Source organism: Oncorhynchus tshawytscha, linkage group LG01 (assembly GCF_018296145.1).
Source record: "Oncorhynchus tshawytscha isolate Ot180627B linkage group LG01, Otsh_v2.0, whole genome shotgun sequence".
Taxonomy (NCBI): Eukaryota; Metazoa; Chordata; class Actinopteri; order Salmoniformes; family Salmonidae; genus Oncorhynchus; species Oncorhynchus tshawytscha.
The window spans coordinates 50558785-50573799 of record NC_056429.1 but is presented as its reverse complement, the minus strand read 5'-3'; the positions used below and the strand labels follow the sequence as shown (position 1 = coordinate 50573799).

General features: G+C 42.0%; 1 protein-coding gene across 3 annotated transcripts in view; it reads left to right on the top strand.

Annotated features, from left to right (window-relative positions):
* The first annotated feature begins 383 nt into the window (after positions 1-383).
* The window catches only part of pik3ap1 (phosphoinositide-3-kinase adaptor protein 1), a 33145-nt gene continuing 18513 nt past the window's right edge, over positions 384-15015 (top strand). The window contains exons 1-7 of one of the 3 annotated variants that reach the window (XM_024424150.2): positions 384-663; positions 1195-1223; positions 1576-2001; positions 2487-2716; positions 8186-8330; positions 8556-8698; positions 9515-9647. In XM_024424150.2, coding sequence (XP_024279918.1) covers positions 1578-2001; positions 2487-2716; positions 8186-8330; positions 8556-8698; positions 9515-9647 — 1075 coding nt within the window. In that variant the 5' untranslated portion in view covers positions 384-663; positions 1195-1223; positions 1576-1577. The remainder of the gene's footprint in view (positions 664-1194; positions 1224-1575; positions 2002-2486; positions 2717-8185; positions 8331-8555; positions 8699-9514; positions 9648-15015) is intronic. The other 2 variants (XM_024424143.2, XM_024424160.2) reach the window with 2 other exon arrangements.

The following is a 15015-nucleotide window of genomic DNA, read 5'->3' as shown; positions in this document are numbered from 1 at the left end:
TGTTGTATTTTTAGGTTAACATAGAAAAGCATTAATTTTAATCTGTGAGGAAGTGAAAAAAGGAACATGTGACAACTATCAGGTGTGCATGTGTGTGTGTGTGTGTGTGTGTGTGTGTGTGTGTGTGTGTGTGTGTGTGTGTGTGTGTGTGTGTGTGTGTGTGTGTGTGTGTGTGTGTGTGTGTGTGTGTGTGTGTGTGTTGGTGGTGGTGTCAAATACAATGACTGTTTTGTGGTCTTCGTATGTTTGCTCTATCTTTGTTGTTTTGACTTGAGGTTTGTTTTAGGTTTTGTTGGTACAAACCAAACTTTGTTAGAAGAGATGACTCATGTCGCAAGCACTAGTTCATATCTACACAAATTACTACAGGATACAGTTTGCATTTCTTTCACACTCCTCTCAGGGAAATGTCTCACTGCTGTAACTGTTTTAGGAAGTGACACCGTGCCACTCAACATCAGGAAACTGTTTCTATTAATAGGGGGTTAGTTCGTGAAAGCTGTTCATGCGAAGAGCCTAAATTCAGCAGGAAAGAAAGAAGGGCTTAACTCCAAAAAGTGAGGACAGCCATTGACAAGGACAGATGTTTTGTGCTGTGGGGTGAGTTGATGCAACTGTTCTCAAACTTCACAATGGATAGAGTTGTCTCGTCTTCAGAAACGGGTAAGAAGTGAACTTGTTGACGTCTTAAATGTCTTTCATTTTTTTGTCCGATGTTAGCCTGACAACAACATACAAATGTTTCTAATTGTACAAACCAATACTATAAGCACTCACTGCACACTGTAGAACCTATTGTTGGTCAATCAACAATTCAGCGGGGAAGAAAGAAGGGTTTGGTTTTAATGAATGTTTTCTTTGAGAAAATATGACATATACCTAAAAACGTTTCAAGAATCTGTTAAAATGGCTTTTTTGTAGTTTGACTGAATGTAAAACCATTTACAGATCTGCTTTCAAAATAAGGAAGTTAGTGTTTTACTCTTCCTGTAGTTAGTTAGCATTGGTGACATGTTTCTGCATGTCATCTCAGCAAAAGTTTTGCAAAACCATTTCTGTACATTATGATTGAAGCACATTTATGATTGCGGATAATAATGTTGGTTCAAACAAATGACACGTTTCTTAATTGTATGAATGTAGTGGTTTCTGACAATAAAGAAGCCATACTTATGCTGTTTCTTTAACTCTTAGGTTTACAGGGATGAACTTGGCTTGATGAAGTACGGTCATGAGTTGCAACAAATTACTCTGGTCAATGTTTGTTCAGCTCCCTATTGACTGTACTCAGTGTTGACATCTCAAACGTCCTGCCCATTGATTCTTCTAACCACATCAACCTTGAAATCTCATAGCTCAGGCTGCTTTGGACACTTGGCGTTGTGTACAGTTTTAGTGCAACGTTTAGCATAACCCCAGCTTTAGTACCCTGACTTTTCTCTTTCTCAAGAGAACAAAATAACTATAAAGATAATTTGATATAAATGTAGGCATATTAAGTACAGTTATGTTTATAAAAGTTGTAGATCTTTTAATAATTCATTGATAAAATAGATCCCATAATTTGTCTTCCAGCAATGTCTGGATTCCACTCCACGTGTGAGCTGTTGATTGTCCATTCTAGCGAGGCTCAGGAATGGGCAATGTATCTGCAAAAAATCTTGAAGTCTTCACGGAAGTTTCCCAAGAGGTCTATCGTATTGTATGCAGTTGACTGTGCTGATCAGCTACATGGATGTGACCTCAACATTTTCCATAATAGTAAATGCATTGTGCTGCTACTGACAGCCGCATTCCTAGACATTCTAGATGACCCTGAAGTCCTGGCCACTTTTCAGAGACTCCTACACCCTCCACACAGAGTGGTGGCGCTGTTGTGTGGAATATCAGAGGATGACATATCGACTGAATGGTTTGAGGACTGGCAGAGCTGGAGAAAACTTTATCCTGAAGATGAACCTGCTCTCTACATCTCCACCATTCTACAATCCATTGCTGACAGTATGTTCACTATAATACCCTTGTAAAGTTTGGGGAAAGTATATTACATTTTTTATCTTTATTTAACAAGGCAAGTCAGTTGAGGACAAATTCTTATTTACAATGACGGCTTACACGGCCAAACCCAGACAAGGCTGGGCCAATTGTGCACTGCCCGAAGGGACTCCAATCACAGCCGGTTGTGAAACAGCCTGTATTCGAACTAGGGTGTCCGCAGTGACACCTCTAGCACTGAGCTGCAGAGCCTTAGACCGCTGCACCACTCAGGAGCCAGATACAGCCAGATTCTCATAACATTCAGACATAGGTTTACGTTTGGATTTTTGTTTCTCTGTTTAAAGTGCATGTAACCATTATTGAATTATACTCAGAGAATTACATACCATCTAGAACTTACAGGTTAAACTTTCAGTTCATTAAACTCACCCATTTCACAATTTTCAATTGAGACCTACCGGTTTTTATTTTGACTTTGTATTCAAAAGGTAATACAGAAGAGGCTGGACATGATGTGGAAGCTATGGCAACAACAGAAGCAAAAATCCCTGTGGTCCAGAACCCCAAAGCTGAGGGGACAGAGGATGAGTCAGTGACAGAACCAGAGTGTGTCCAGGATGAAAGTGACAATGTGAGAACAGAGGTCCACCCAAGCCAGGCAACGAGCCCCACAAATCCCGCCTGCCTCACTGTACAACCAAACAGAGTTCTATGTGGGGTAAGAATTGCTTAACATACTACATAGACAAGGCTGTAATGGCACTGAACAAAGTTCAAAGATTTCTTCTGGACAGCACAGCATAAGGAAAGATTAATGGGACATAACCGGCACAGTGCCTATAGAAGGTGTTCAGACCCCTTGATTTTTTCCCACATTTGTTGTTTTGCAGACTGAATTTTAAATGGATGTAAAAGAAAAAGAGGAGGAAGGGAAGCGCTGCTAAGGTACACAATAGTAGATTTTGGTAGACAGAAGGTGCTCTTTGGTAAAAGGGGTAAATTGGTTATCAAAAAGAAAGGAGGACCAAGGCACTCTTCATATAATTAATTAAAATGACTTTATTTTGTATGGCATGTACAATAGAAACAAAGTTTTAAAAATCCGCGTTTCAGCTGCATGGTCTTCATCAGGGAGTACAAAGAAATGATAATACAATGTCCTCTTTTAAACAGCTTTTTCCAATCAGCCCTAATTAGAAGAGGGTGTGGTTACAACATTGATTGGACAACACCTAGTAAGCAATACTATACACATTAAAAAGTGAAATACTGTAGATATCTTATCAACATTGTTTACTCCAAGCTAGAAGCATCAGAACGCCTAGAAAGGTAGTTCTAACCTTAAATATGACTGGGCAAAGTGCCAAGAAAAGGAAAGTAATCTATTACATAGTACACAGCAAACATGTACAACAACAGTCTGAACATAAACCATAAACTCAGCAAAAAAAGAAATGTCCTCTCACTGTCAACTGCATTTATTTTCAGCAAACTTAACATGTGTAAATATTTGTGTGAACATAACAAGATCCAACAACTGAGACATAAACTGAACTGAAATTCCATAGACATGTGACTAACAGAAATGGAATAAAGTGTCCCTGAACAAAGGGGGAGGTCAAAATCAAAAGTAACAGCCAGTATCTGGTGTGGCCACCAGCTGCATTAAGTTAAGTACTGCAGTGCATCTCATCCTCATGGACTGCGCCAGATTTGGCAGTTTTTGCTGTGAGATGTTACCCCACTCTTCCACCAAGGCACCTGCAAGTTCCCAGACATTTCTGGGGGGAATGGCCCTAGCTCTCACCCTCCGATCCAACAGGTCCCAGACGTGCTCAATAGGATTGAGATCCGGACTATTCGCTGGCCATGGCAGAACACTGACATTCCTGTCTTGCAAGAAATCACGCACAGAACGAGTAGCATGGCTGGTGGCATTGTCATGCTGGAGGGTCATGTCAGGATGAGCCTGCAGGAAGGGTACCACATGAGGGAGGAGGCTGTCTTCCCTGTAACGCACAGCGTTGAGATTGTCTGCAATGAAAACAAGCTCAGTCCGATGCTGTGACACACCGCCCCAGACCATGACGGACCCTCCACCTCCAAATCAATCCCGCTCCAGGGTACAGGCCTCAGTGTAACGCTCATTCCTTCGACGATAAACGCGAATCCGACCATCACCTCTGGTGATACAAAACCGCTACTCGTCAGTGAAGAGCACTTTTTGCCAGTCCTGTCTGGTCCAGCGACGGTGGGTTTGTGCCCATAGGTGACGTTGTTGTCTGATGTCTGGTGAGGACCTACCTTACCATAGGCCTACAAGCCCTCAGTCCAGCCTCTCTCAGCCTATTGCGGACAGTCTGAGCACTGATGGAGGGATTGTGCATTCCTGGTGTAACTCGGGCAGTTGTTGTTGCCATCCTGTACCTGTCCCACAGGTGTGATGTTCAGATGTAAGTCAGAACTGTAGGATAAATAACAGGGGCATATAAGCAGACAATGAAAGGGCTTACAATATTTGATTATGACATTTCTCTAAAACAGGCTATAGACTACATGTGCACCACCAAGTCAGAACATTAGGCTAACTTCTGTGGGGGAGAGAGACCAAATTCTTAGGCTGATGGTCTACAAACAGCTTATACATTCTCTGGATTTATGGTGCTTTCAAGACAACAGGGAACTATGAAAAAACTAGGTTGAATCATAACATCAGTGATCTTATAAATCCTTAAACCCAGACCGCTTGTCTAGCTTGCTAGCTAATATTGTGAAAGTATGATGTTGACATCAGTCTAATCAAAGCTACAATAAATATAACTTGATTTGACGTCATTTTATCTGTGGCTAATGACCTTGAGACTTCTTGGACGGACACTTCTAATGTAAATACACTGCTCAAAAAAATAAAGGGAACACTAAAATAACACATCCTAGATCTGAATGAATGAAATATTCTTATTAAATACTTTTTTCTTTACATAGTTGAATGTGCTGACAACAAAATCACACAAAAATGATCAATGGAAATCAAATTTATCAACCCATGGAGATCTGGATTTGGAGTCACACTCAAAATTAAAGTGGAAAACCACACTACAGGCTGATCCAACTTTGATGTAATGTCCTTAAAACAAGTCAAAATGAGGCTCAGTAGTGTGTGTGGCCTCCAAGTGCCTGTATGACCTCCCTACAATGCCTGGGCATGCTCCTGATGAGGTGGCGGATGGTCTCCTGAGGGATCTCCTCCCAGACCTGGAATAAAGCATCCGCCAACTCCTGGACAGTCTGTGGTGCAACGTGACGTTGGTGGATGGAGCGAGACATGATGTCCCAGATGTGCTCAATTGGATTCAGGTATGGGGAACGGGCGGGCCAGTCCATAGCATCAATGCCTTCCTCTTGCAGGAACTGCTGACACACTCCAGCCACATGAGGTCTAGCATTGTCTTGCATTAGGAGGAACCCAGGGCCAACCGCACCAGCATATGGTCTCACAAGGGGTCTGAGGATCTCATCTCGGTACCTAATGGCAGTCAGGCTACCTCTGGCGAGCACATGGAGGGCTGTGCGGCCCCCCAAAGAAATGCCACCCCACACCATGACTGACCCACCGCCAAACCGGTCATGCTGGAGGATGTTGCAGGCAGCAGAACGTTCTCCACGGCGTCTCCAGACTGTCACATCTGTCACGTGCTCAGTGTGAACCTGCTTTCATCTGTGAAGAGCACAGGGCGCCAGTGGCGAATTTGCCAATCTTGGTGTTCTCTGGCAAATGCCAAACGTCCTGCACGGTGTTGGGCTGTAAGCACAACCCCCACCTGTGGACGTCGGGCCCTCATACCACCCTCATGGAGTCTGTTTCTGACTGTTTGAGCAGACACATGCACATTTGTGGCCTGCTGGAGGTCATTTTGCAGGGCTCTGGCAGTGCTCCTCCTGCTCCTCCTTGCACAAAGGCGGAGGTAGCGGTCCTGCTGCTGGGTTGTTGCCCTCCTACGGCCTCCTCCACATCTCCTGATGTACTGGCCTGTCTCCTGGTAGCGCCTCCATGCTCTGGACACTACGCTGACAGACACAGCAAACCTTCTTGCCACAGCTCGCATTGATGTGCCATCCTACCTGAGCCACTTGTGTGGGTTGTAGACTCCGTCTCATGCTACCACTAGAGTGAAAGCACCACCAGCATCCAAAAGTGACCAAAACATCAGCCAGGAAGCATAGGAACTGAGAAGTGGTCTGGTCACCACCTGCAGAACCACTCTTTTATTGGGGGTGTCTTGCTAATTGCCTATAATTTCCACCTGTTGTCTATTCCATTTGCACAACAGCATGTGAAATTTATTGTCAATCAGTGTAGCTTCCTAAGTGGACAGTTCGATTTCACAGAAGTGTGATTGACTTGGAGTTACATTGTGTTGTTTAAGTGTTCCCTTTATTTTTTTGAGCAGTGTATATGACACCACCCAATGGGGCTTGAACTGCTTAGCTCTTCCTGTGGATTCGGGGGTGACGTAATGTCCCCATGAGTGACAGAACACTGAGCCAATCATTGCGCAACTAGAGAAGATTTCCAACGCCTATGTACTTTCGCTGGCAGCCCCTCCACCACAGAAAGTACTGATCTAGGCTGTAACACCTGCATTTTGGAGCGTCCTTACTCAAGAAAGAGACCATGTTTGTTTGCGGCTTTATTAACTATTAACTACATTGTTTGCAAACTGATATGTGAAACAAATTGATGCCAAAATAACATGCAAAACAGGCAACAACAATATATATACAGTACCAAAAGTTTGGACACACCTACTCATTCAAGTGTGTGCAAAGATGTTATCAAGGCAATGGGTGGCAACTGAAGAATCTCAAATATAACAAATATTTTGATTTGTTTAACACTTTTTTGGTTACTACATGATTCCATGTGTGTTGTTTCATAGTTTTGATGTCTTCACTATTATTCTACAATGTAGAAAATAGTAAAAATAAAGAAAAACCCTGGTATGACTAGGTGTGTCCAAACCTTTGACTGGGACTGTATTTAATAAAACATTTGTTTATTTATTTATTTATTTCATAAACAGGTGGGGCAGAGCCTTTACAGCCCCACCTGCCCTGAAGGACGGTTTGCCACTGTCCACAATACTAACCTAAATGACAGAGTGAAAAGAAGGAAGCCTGTACAGAAACATTTTTATCCCTAAAACATGCATCCTGTTTGCAATTACACACTAAAGTAAAACTGCAAAAAATGTGTCAAAGAAATTGGCTATGTCCTAAATACAAAGCGTTATGTTTGGGGCAAAACCAACACGTCATTGAGTACCACTCTTCATATTTTCAAGCATTGAGGTGGCTGCATCATGTTATGGATATGTTTGTCATCGGCAAGGACTAGGGAGTTTTTAGGATAAAAGAAACTGAATAGAACTAAGCACAGGCAAAATCCTAGAGGAAAACCTGGTTCAGTCTGTTTTCCAACAGACACTGGGAGTTTAAATTCACCTTTCCGCAGGACAATAACCTAAAACACAAGGCTAAATATAATAATCTATGGCAAGACTTGAAAATGTCTGTCTAGCAACTATCAACAAGCAACTTGACAGAGCTTGAAGAATTTTTGGAGGAATATTGTACAATCCAGGTGTGCAAAGCTCTTAGAGGCTTACCTAGAAAGACTCACAGCTGTAATCGCTGCCAAATGTGATTCTAAAAGGTCTCAAGGTTGTGAATACTTATGTAAATGAGATATTTCTGTAATAAATACATTTGAAAACATTTCTAAAACATGTTTTCACTTTGTCATTATTGGGTATTGTGTGTAGATGGGTGAGAATTTTTTTTTTTTATACATTTTTAATTCCGGCTGCAACGCAACAAGGTAAGTCAGGGGGGAAGAATACTTTCTGAAGGCAATGTACATGATACTGTCATAACTGTAACAGTTGTTGGAGTGTATGGTGTTGGACAACCATGCCTATTTGTTACTATCATTTTTGGTGTGTGAATTTGTCTGATTATTTCTTGATTCATATCAAGGCGCACCCTTAAATTACACTCAAATTATAATCAGCCCAAGACAACTTTATTTGCAAGTGCAGTTTTTTTTGAGCCAACTCCTATTAAGCCTAGAATACAATTGCTTCCAGTATCTGATGTCTCCATGATGACTGTACATGTTTTACAGGACCATGCAACTATTTTCATAATCTTTTCAAATAAACTGGACAACCAATTGAAAATGGAGGTGGAGTTTTCCTCTAAAGATTCAGCTGCAAAACGGGTTTTAGGGATTTTGGAGAATGAATACACCATCAGTGTTAATGCGCCTGGTAAGTAGGCTAACCTTTAGAGACTTTCGATCGCAAAGCTATAGAGAAAAATTTTGACCGCTTACCCAGTCTTCTGCTTCACTTTCACTTATTATTCTATTTCACTATTACATTCTTATTGTGGACATTTCTTTGACCAATGTGAATAACTTGAAGTGATTTGCCAGCCACAATTCTGTACAGTAGATAAAGAATGCTAACCCAGATAAATGTTATCTTTACCAGATATGCCAGCAGGAGAGGTGTCACTCACTCTGCATGGCAACGACTCACCAGTCTGTTTGAGTCCTGTAACATACTACACAGCCATGGGAGAAGTCAGTCGTTACCTTGAACTTGCAGCTGCTCCCATGGACTTTATGTGTCAGGTGAGAGTGCTCAGTATAGAGTGAAAACAGAATACTGAAGACTGACAAACTCTGTTTTCAACACCTCTAAATAATTGAATTTGAAAGGGATAGTTCACCCAAAATACAAAATGACATATTGGTTTCTTAACCCTGTAAGCAGTGTATGGACAAGGTTAGACAGCAATCCATGCTTTGTTTAAGTTTCTATGGCACTGTTTCCAAATTCAAACATTTTATCATTTGTGCCAAATCCAAGTCCTGGTGCCGATATTAGAATTTTGTCCAAATCAAAGTATCTCAAAATCATTGTGAAGCTCAACAAAATCACTTTTAGATGATTTGAACATGATGTATGAAAAACGCTAATATCGGTACCATGACTTGAATGGGATTTGTGCCACAAATGCGAGTCCCTGTTACCATTTACTAGGCTTGCAACAAGCTAAGGTGCTGGGGATGGGCTTAAAATGAAAGCTACGGCCCCAAGCATTGGGGGTTCCATCCCAGTGATAAGCACACATTTTGTGTTTTAACCCTATCCCAAACCTTAACCTTAACCAGTTGGAATTACTGCCTAAACTTAAGTTTCGCTTTCGTTTTTGTACAGTTTGACTGAAAGCTAACATATGGCGAATACGCTGTAATTAAAAGGGATTAAGAGGCCATCTCCTGTTGCCTGCAGTTATGTCAAATGTCTAAATATTTCATTGGAGGCTGCATTGCATTTCACACAGGCTAAAGCTTCAAGGAAACCTAAAAAAACATGTATATTTCAATTCTTTAGAACATATTCTATTTCCTTCAATAGTGTGTTGTTCATGTCTATGTTTCTAGGCATTCAATATCACATCCAATGCCACAGAGTCACTTGACAATATGCTGACAGACTCGTTAAAAGGCAGGATTCCTGCAAGTGGAATTCATGTGTTTGGAATCAGACAGATTGAGAAAGACAATATGGCTGCATGTAAGTGCTTTACATTTTGACCAGAAAATATAATGTAATGATACATTTGCTTGTCTACACACTTAACAGTTCTATTGAAACTGCTATTGCGCGTTTTTGTTGTAAGGAAAAACCATGTGCTAGCTAGCTTCTAGTGAATACTTACACTGCATTGTTGTAGATTTTTCACAAGAGAGTAAAGGGAGTTCCTCAAACAATTAAACTAATCTCAGTCAGGCATTTTTTTAATCATATTATTTCAAATCAAGTGATAGTTGCGGCCAAATATATTGGCGCCATTGCACTTTCCCCTATTTCTTATAAAATAAGTTGACATTTAAACATTTGGCCATCAGACCTTGTAATTGGATTTTCCACATTACATTTTTTTAAACTTAAGTTTACTATTTTAATTGAGAAAATAAAGATAAATGGCATTGCAATATTATTGCCACCCAGGAGCTAGTAATTGGTTGCACAGCCTTTGGCCAAGATAAATACAGACAAATGCGTCTTGTTAACTGCAGCTTTCTACTGGCAATTTGGCCCACTTTTTAGCAACAAACTGCTCTAATTCTTCAATGTTTAATGGGTGCCCTCCAACTGCTGTTTTCAGATCTCGACATAAGGTTTGGATGTGATTCGATGGACACTTCAAAACAGTCCAGCATCTCTTACTGAATCATTCCTGGGTGCTTTCTGATGTGCGTTTGGGGTCGTTTTCCTACTGGAAAACCCATAACCTTCAATGGGGACCCAGTTTTTGGACACCGGGTTGAACAATGGACTCCAAAACACCTGATAATCTGCTGATCTCATGATGTCTTGCACGCATTCAAGGCTCCCAGTACCAGAGGCAGCAAAGCAACCCCACAGCATTATCAAACCTCGCCATATTTCACTGTAGGGAGGTTGTTATTTTCTTTGAATGCTTCATTTGTCTGTCAGTAAACACAGCACTGATCTGTATTGCCAAAGAGCTCTAATTTAATTTCATTGGTCCACAGAACATGTTCCCCAGGATTTAGGCTTGTTTTAGGTGGGGTTTTGAGTTCAATCAGGCTTTCTTCTGTCTCCTTCAGCAGTGGAGTCTTTGATTTGTTTACCAACAACAAAATGAAGCATTCAAAGAAAATAACACCTACCCTACAATCAAACATGGGGGAGGTTCGATAATGCTGTGGCGTTGCTTTGCTGCCTCTGGTACTGGAAGCCTTGAATGTGTGCAAGACATCATGAAATCATCAGATTATCAAATCAAAGTGTATTTGTCACGTGCGCTGAATACAACAGGTGTAGTAGATCTTGCAGTGAAATGCTTACTTACAGGCTCTAACCAATAGTGCAAAAAAGTATTAGGTGAACAATAGGTAGGTAAAGAAATAAATCAACAGTAAAAAGATAGGCTATATACAGTGGCGAGGCTATAAAAGTAGAGAGGCTACATACAGACACTGGTTAGTCAGGCTGATTGAGGTAGTATGTACATGTAGATATGGTTAAAGTGACTATGCATATATGATGAACAGAGAGTAGCAGTAGTGTAAAAGAGGGGTTGGCGGGTGGCGGGACACAATGCAGATAGCCCGGTTAGCCAATGTGTGGGAGCACTGGTTGGTCGGGCCAATTTAGGTATTATGTACATGAATGTATAGTTAAAGTGATTATGCATATATGATAAACAGAGAGTAACAGCAGTGTAAAAAGTTGTTTCGGAGTGCAATGTTCAACCCATGTCTGCAAACTGTCTCTGTTGAAGGTTGTGGGTCTTCCAGCAGGATAACAACCCCAAAAACACATCAAAAGCATGCTGGAATTGTTAAAAAAAAGAAACGCTGGACTGTTCTGGAGTGGTCAGCAAGAGTCTAGATCTGAATCACATACATGACCTATGGCGAGAGCTGAAAAAACAGTTGGTGGAGGGCACCCCTCAAACATTGAATGATTAGATATGTTTGCTGCTGGAGAGTGGCCCAAATTTCAAGTAGAAAGATGCATCAAGCTCACAAGAAGCATTTGTTGGCAGTTATCTTGGCTGGTCATTTTGTTCATGCTATTTGTTTTAATAACTTAAGTTAACAAAAATGTAATTTGCTCTGAAATGTTGAAATCCAATAACAATGAGTGGAGACATTTTATTATTTTAATTTCAATTTATTTTAGAATAAATAGGGAATTATTTCAGAAAAGCGCAACTGTTCTTGCTTTTAAAAAAAATGGCAATAAATACAGACAGTGGCTCTAAGCAGAGTTGGTGTCAATTCCATTTAAAAATAGGGGGTTGATTGAAATTCCCTATATATTGGGAATCAAAAGACACTAAAACATAAAGAATGAAGAAAAACAAACGTTCAATTTGTGTTATAACAGTTTAATACATTTGTAGTAAGCAAGCCCAAAAGCCACGTTTAAGTTATTTTCTTATTTCTTTGGCATTACCATTTAATTACAGGAACTTTTACAGATTATGCCTTAAATTAATTACAGATTGTGACATTAAATTTACTCTGACAGTCATCTTAGTTCATAGTCGGATGTACAGTGGGGAGAACAAGTATTTGATACACTGCCGATTTTGCAGGTTTTCCTACTTACAAAGCATGTAGAGGTCTGTAATTTTTATCATAGGTACACTTCAACAAAAATCCAGAAAATCACATTGTATGATTTTTAAGTAATTAATTTGCATTTTATTGCATGACATAAGTATTTGATACATCAGAAAAGCAGAACTTAATATTTGGTACAGAAACCTTTGTTTGCAATTACAGAGATCATACATTTCCTGTAGTTCTTGACCAGGTTTGCACACACTGCAGCAGGGATTTTGTCCCACTCCTCCATACAGACTTTCTTTAGATCCTTCAGGTTTCGGGGCTGTCGCTGGGCAATATGGACTTTCAGCTCCCTCCAAAGATGTTCTATTGGGTTCAGCTCTGGAGACTGGCTAGGCCACTCCAGGACCTTGAGATGCTTCTTACGGAGCCACTCCTTAGTTGCCCTGACTGTGTGTTTCGGGTTGTTGTCATGCTGGAAGACCCAGCCACGACCCATCTTCAATGCTCTTACTGAGGGAAGGAGGTTGTTGGTCAAGATCTCGCGATACATGGCCCCATCCATCCTCCCCTCAATACGGTGCAGTCGTCCTGTCCCCTTTGCAGAAAAGCATCCCCAAAGAGTGATGTTTCCACCTCCATGCTTCATGGTTGGGATGGTATTCTTGGGGTTGTACTCATCCTTCTTCTTCCTCCAAACACGGCGAGTGGAGTTTAGACCAAGAAGCTCTATTTTTGTCTCATCAGACCACATGACCTTCTCCCATTCCTCCTCTGGATCATCCAGATGGTCATTGGTAAACTTCAGACGGGCCTGGACATGCGCTGGCTTGAGCAGGGGGACCTTGTGTGCGCTGCAGGATTTTAATCCATGACGGCGTAGTGTGTTACTAAGGGTTACTGATCATTGATGCCCCACGAGGTGAGATCTTGCATGGAGCCCCAGACCGAGGGTGATTGACCGTCATCTTGAACTTCTTCCATTTTCTAATAATTGCGCCAACAGTTGTTGCCTTCTCACCAAGCTGCTTGCCTATTGTCCTGTAGCCCATGCCAGCCTTGTGCAGGTCTACAATTTTCAAATCAAATCAAATTTTATTTGTCACATACACATGGTTAGCAGATGTTAATGCGAGTGTAGCGAAATGCTTGTGCTTCTAGTTCCGACAATGCAGTAATAACCAACAAGTAATCTAACTAACAATTCCAAAACTACTGTCTTATACACAGTGTAAGGGGATAAAGAATATGTACATAAGGATATATGAATGAGTGATGGTACAGAGCAGCATAGGCAAGATACAGTAGATGATATCGAGTACAGTATATACATATGAGATGAGTATGTAAACAAAGTGGCATAGTTAAAGTGGCTAGTGATACATGTATTACATAAGGATGCAGTCGATGATATAGAGTACAGTATATACGTATGCATATGAGATGAATAATGTAGGGTAAGTAACATTATATAAGGTAGCATTGTTTAAAGTGGCTAGTGATATATTTACATCATTTCCCATCAATTCCCATTATTAAAGTGGCTGGAGTTGAGTCAGTGTCATTGTCAGTGTGTTGGCAGCAGCCACTCAATGTTAGTGGTGGCTGTTTATCAGTCTGATAGCCTTGAGATAGAAGCTGTTTTTCAGTCTCTCGGTCCCTGCTTTGATGTACCTGTACTGGCCTCGCCTTCTGGATGATAGCGGGGTGAACAGACAGTGGCTCGGGTGGTTGTTGTCCTTGATCTTTATGGCCTTCCTGTGACATCGGGTGGTGTAGGTGTCCTGGAGGGCAGGTAGTTTGCCCCCGGTGATGCGTTGTGCAGACCTCACTACTCTCTGGAGAGCCTTACGGTTGTGGGCGGAGCAGTTGCTGTAACAGGCGGTGATACAGCCCGACAGGATGCTCTCAATTGTGCATCTGTAGAAGTTTGTGAGTGCTTTTGGTGACAAGCCGAATTTCTGCGCCTGCGCCTTCTTCACAATGCTGTCTGTGTGGGTGGACCAATTCAGTTTGTCTGTGATGTGTACGCCGAGGAACTTGAAACTTACTACCCTCTCCACTACTGTCCCGTCGATGTGGATAGGGGGGTGCTCCCTCTGCTGTTTTCTGATGTCCACAATCATCTCCTTAGTTTTGTGGACGTTGAGTGTGAGGTTATTTTCCTGACACCACACTCCGAGGGCCCTCACCTCCTCCCTGTAGGCTGTCTCATCGTTGTTGGTAATCAAGCCTACCACTGTTGTGTCGTCCGCGAACTTGATAATTGAGTTGGAGGCGTGCGTGGCCACGCAGTCGTGGGTGAACAGGGAGTACAGGAGAGGGCTCAGAACGCACCCTTGTGGGGCCCCAGTGTTGAGGATCAGCGGGGAGGAGATGTTGTTGCCTACCCTCACCACCTGGGGGCGGCCCGTCAGGAAGTCCAGTACCCAGTTGCACAGGGCGGGGTCGAGACCCAGGATCTCGAGCTTGATGACGAGCTTGGAGGGTACTATGGTGTTGAATGCCGAGCTGTAGTCGATGAAAAGCATTCTCACATAGGTATTCCTCTTGTCCAGGTGGGTTAGGACAGTGTGCAGTGTGGTTGCAATTGCGTCGTCTGTGGAACTATTGGGGCAGTAAGCAACTTGGAGTGAGTCTAGGGTGTCAGGTAGGGTGGAGGTGATATGGTCCCTTGACTAGTCTCTCAAAGCACTTCATGATGACGGAAGTGAGTGCTATGGGGCGGTAGTCGTTTAGCTCAGTTACCTTAGCTTTCTTGGGAACAGGAACAATGGTGGCCCTCTTGAAGCATGTGGGAACAGCACACTGGTATAGGGATTGATTGAATATGT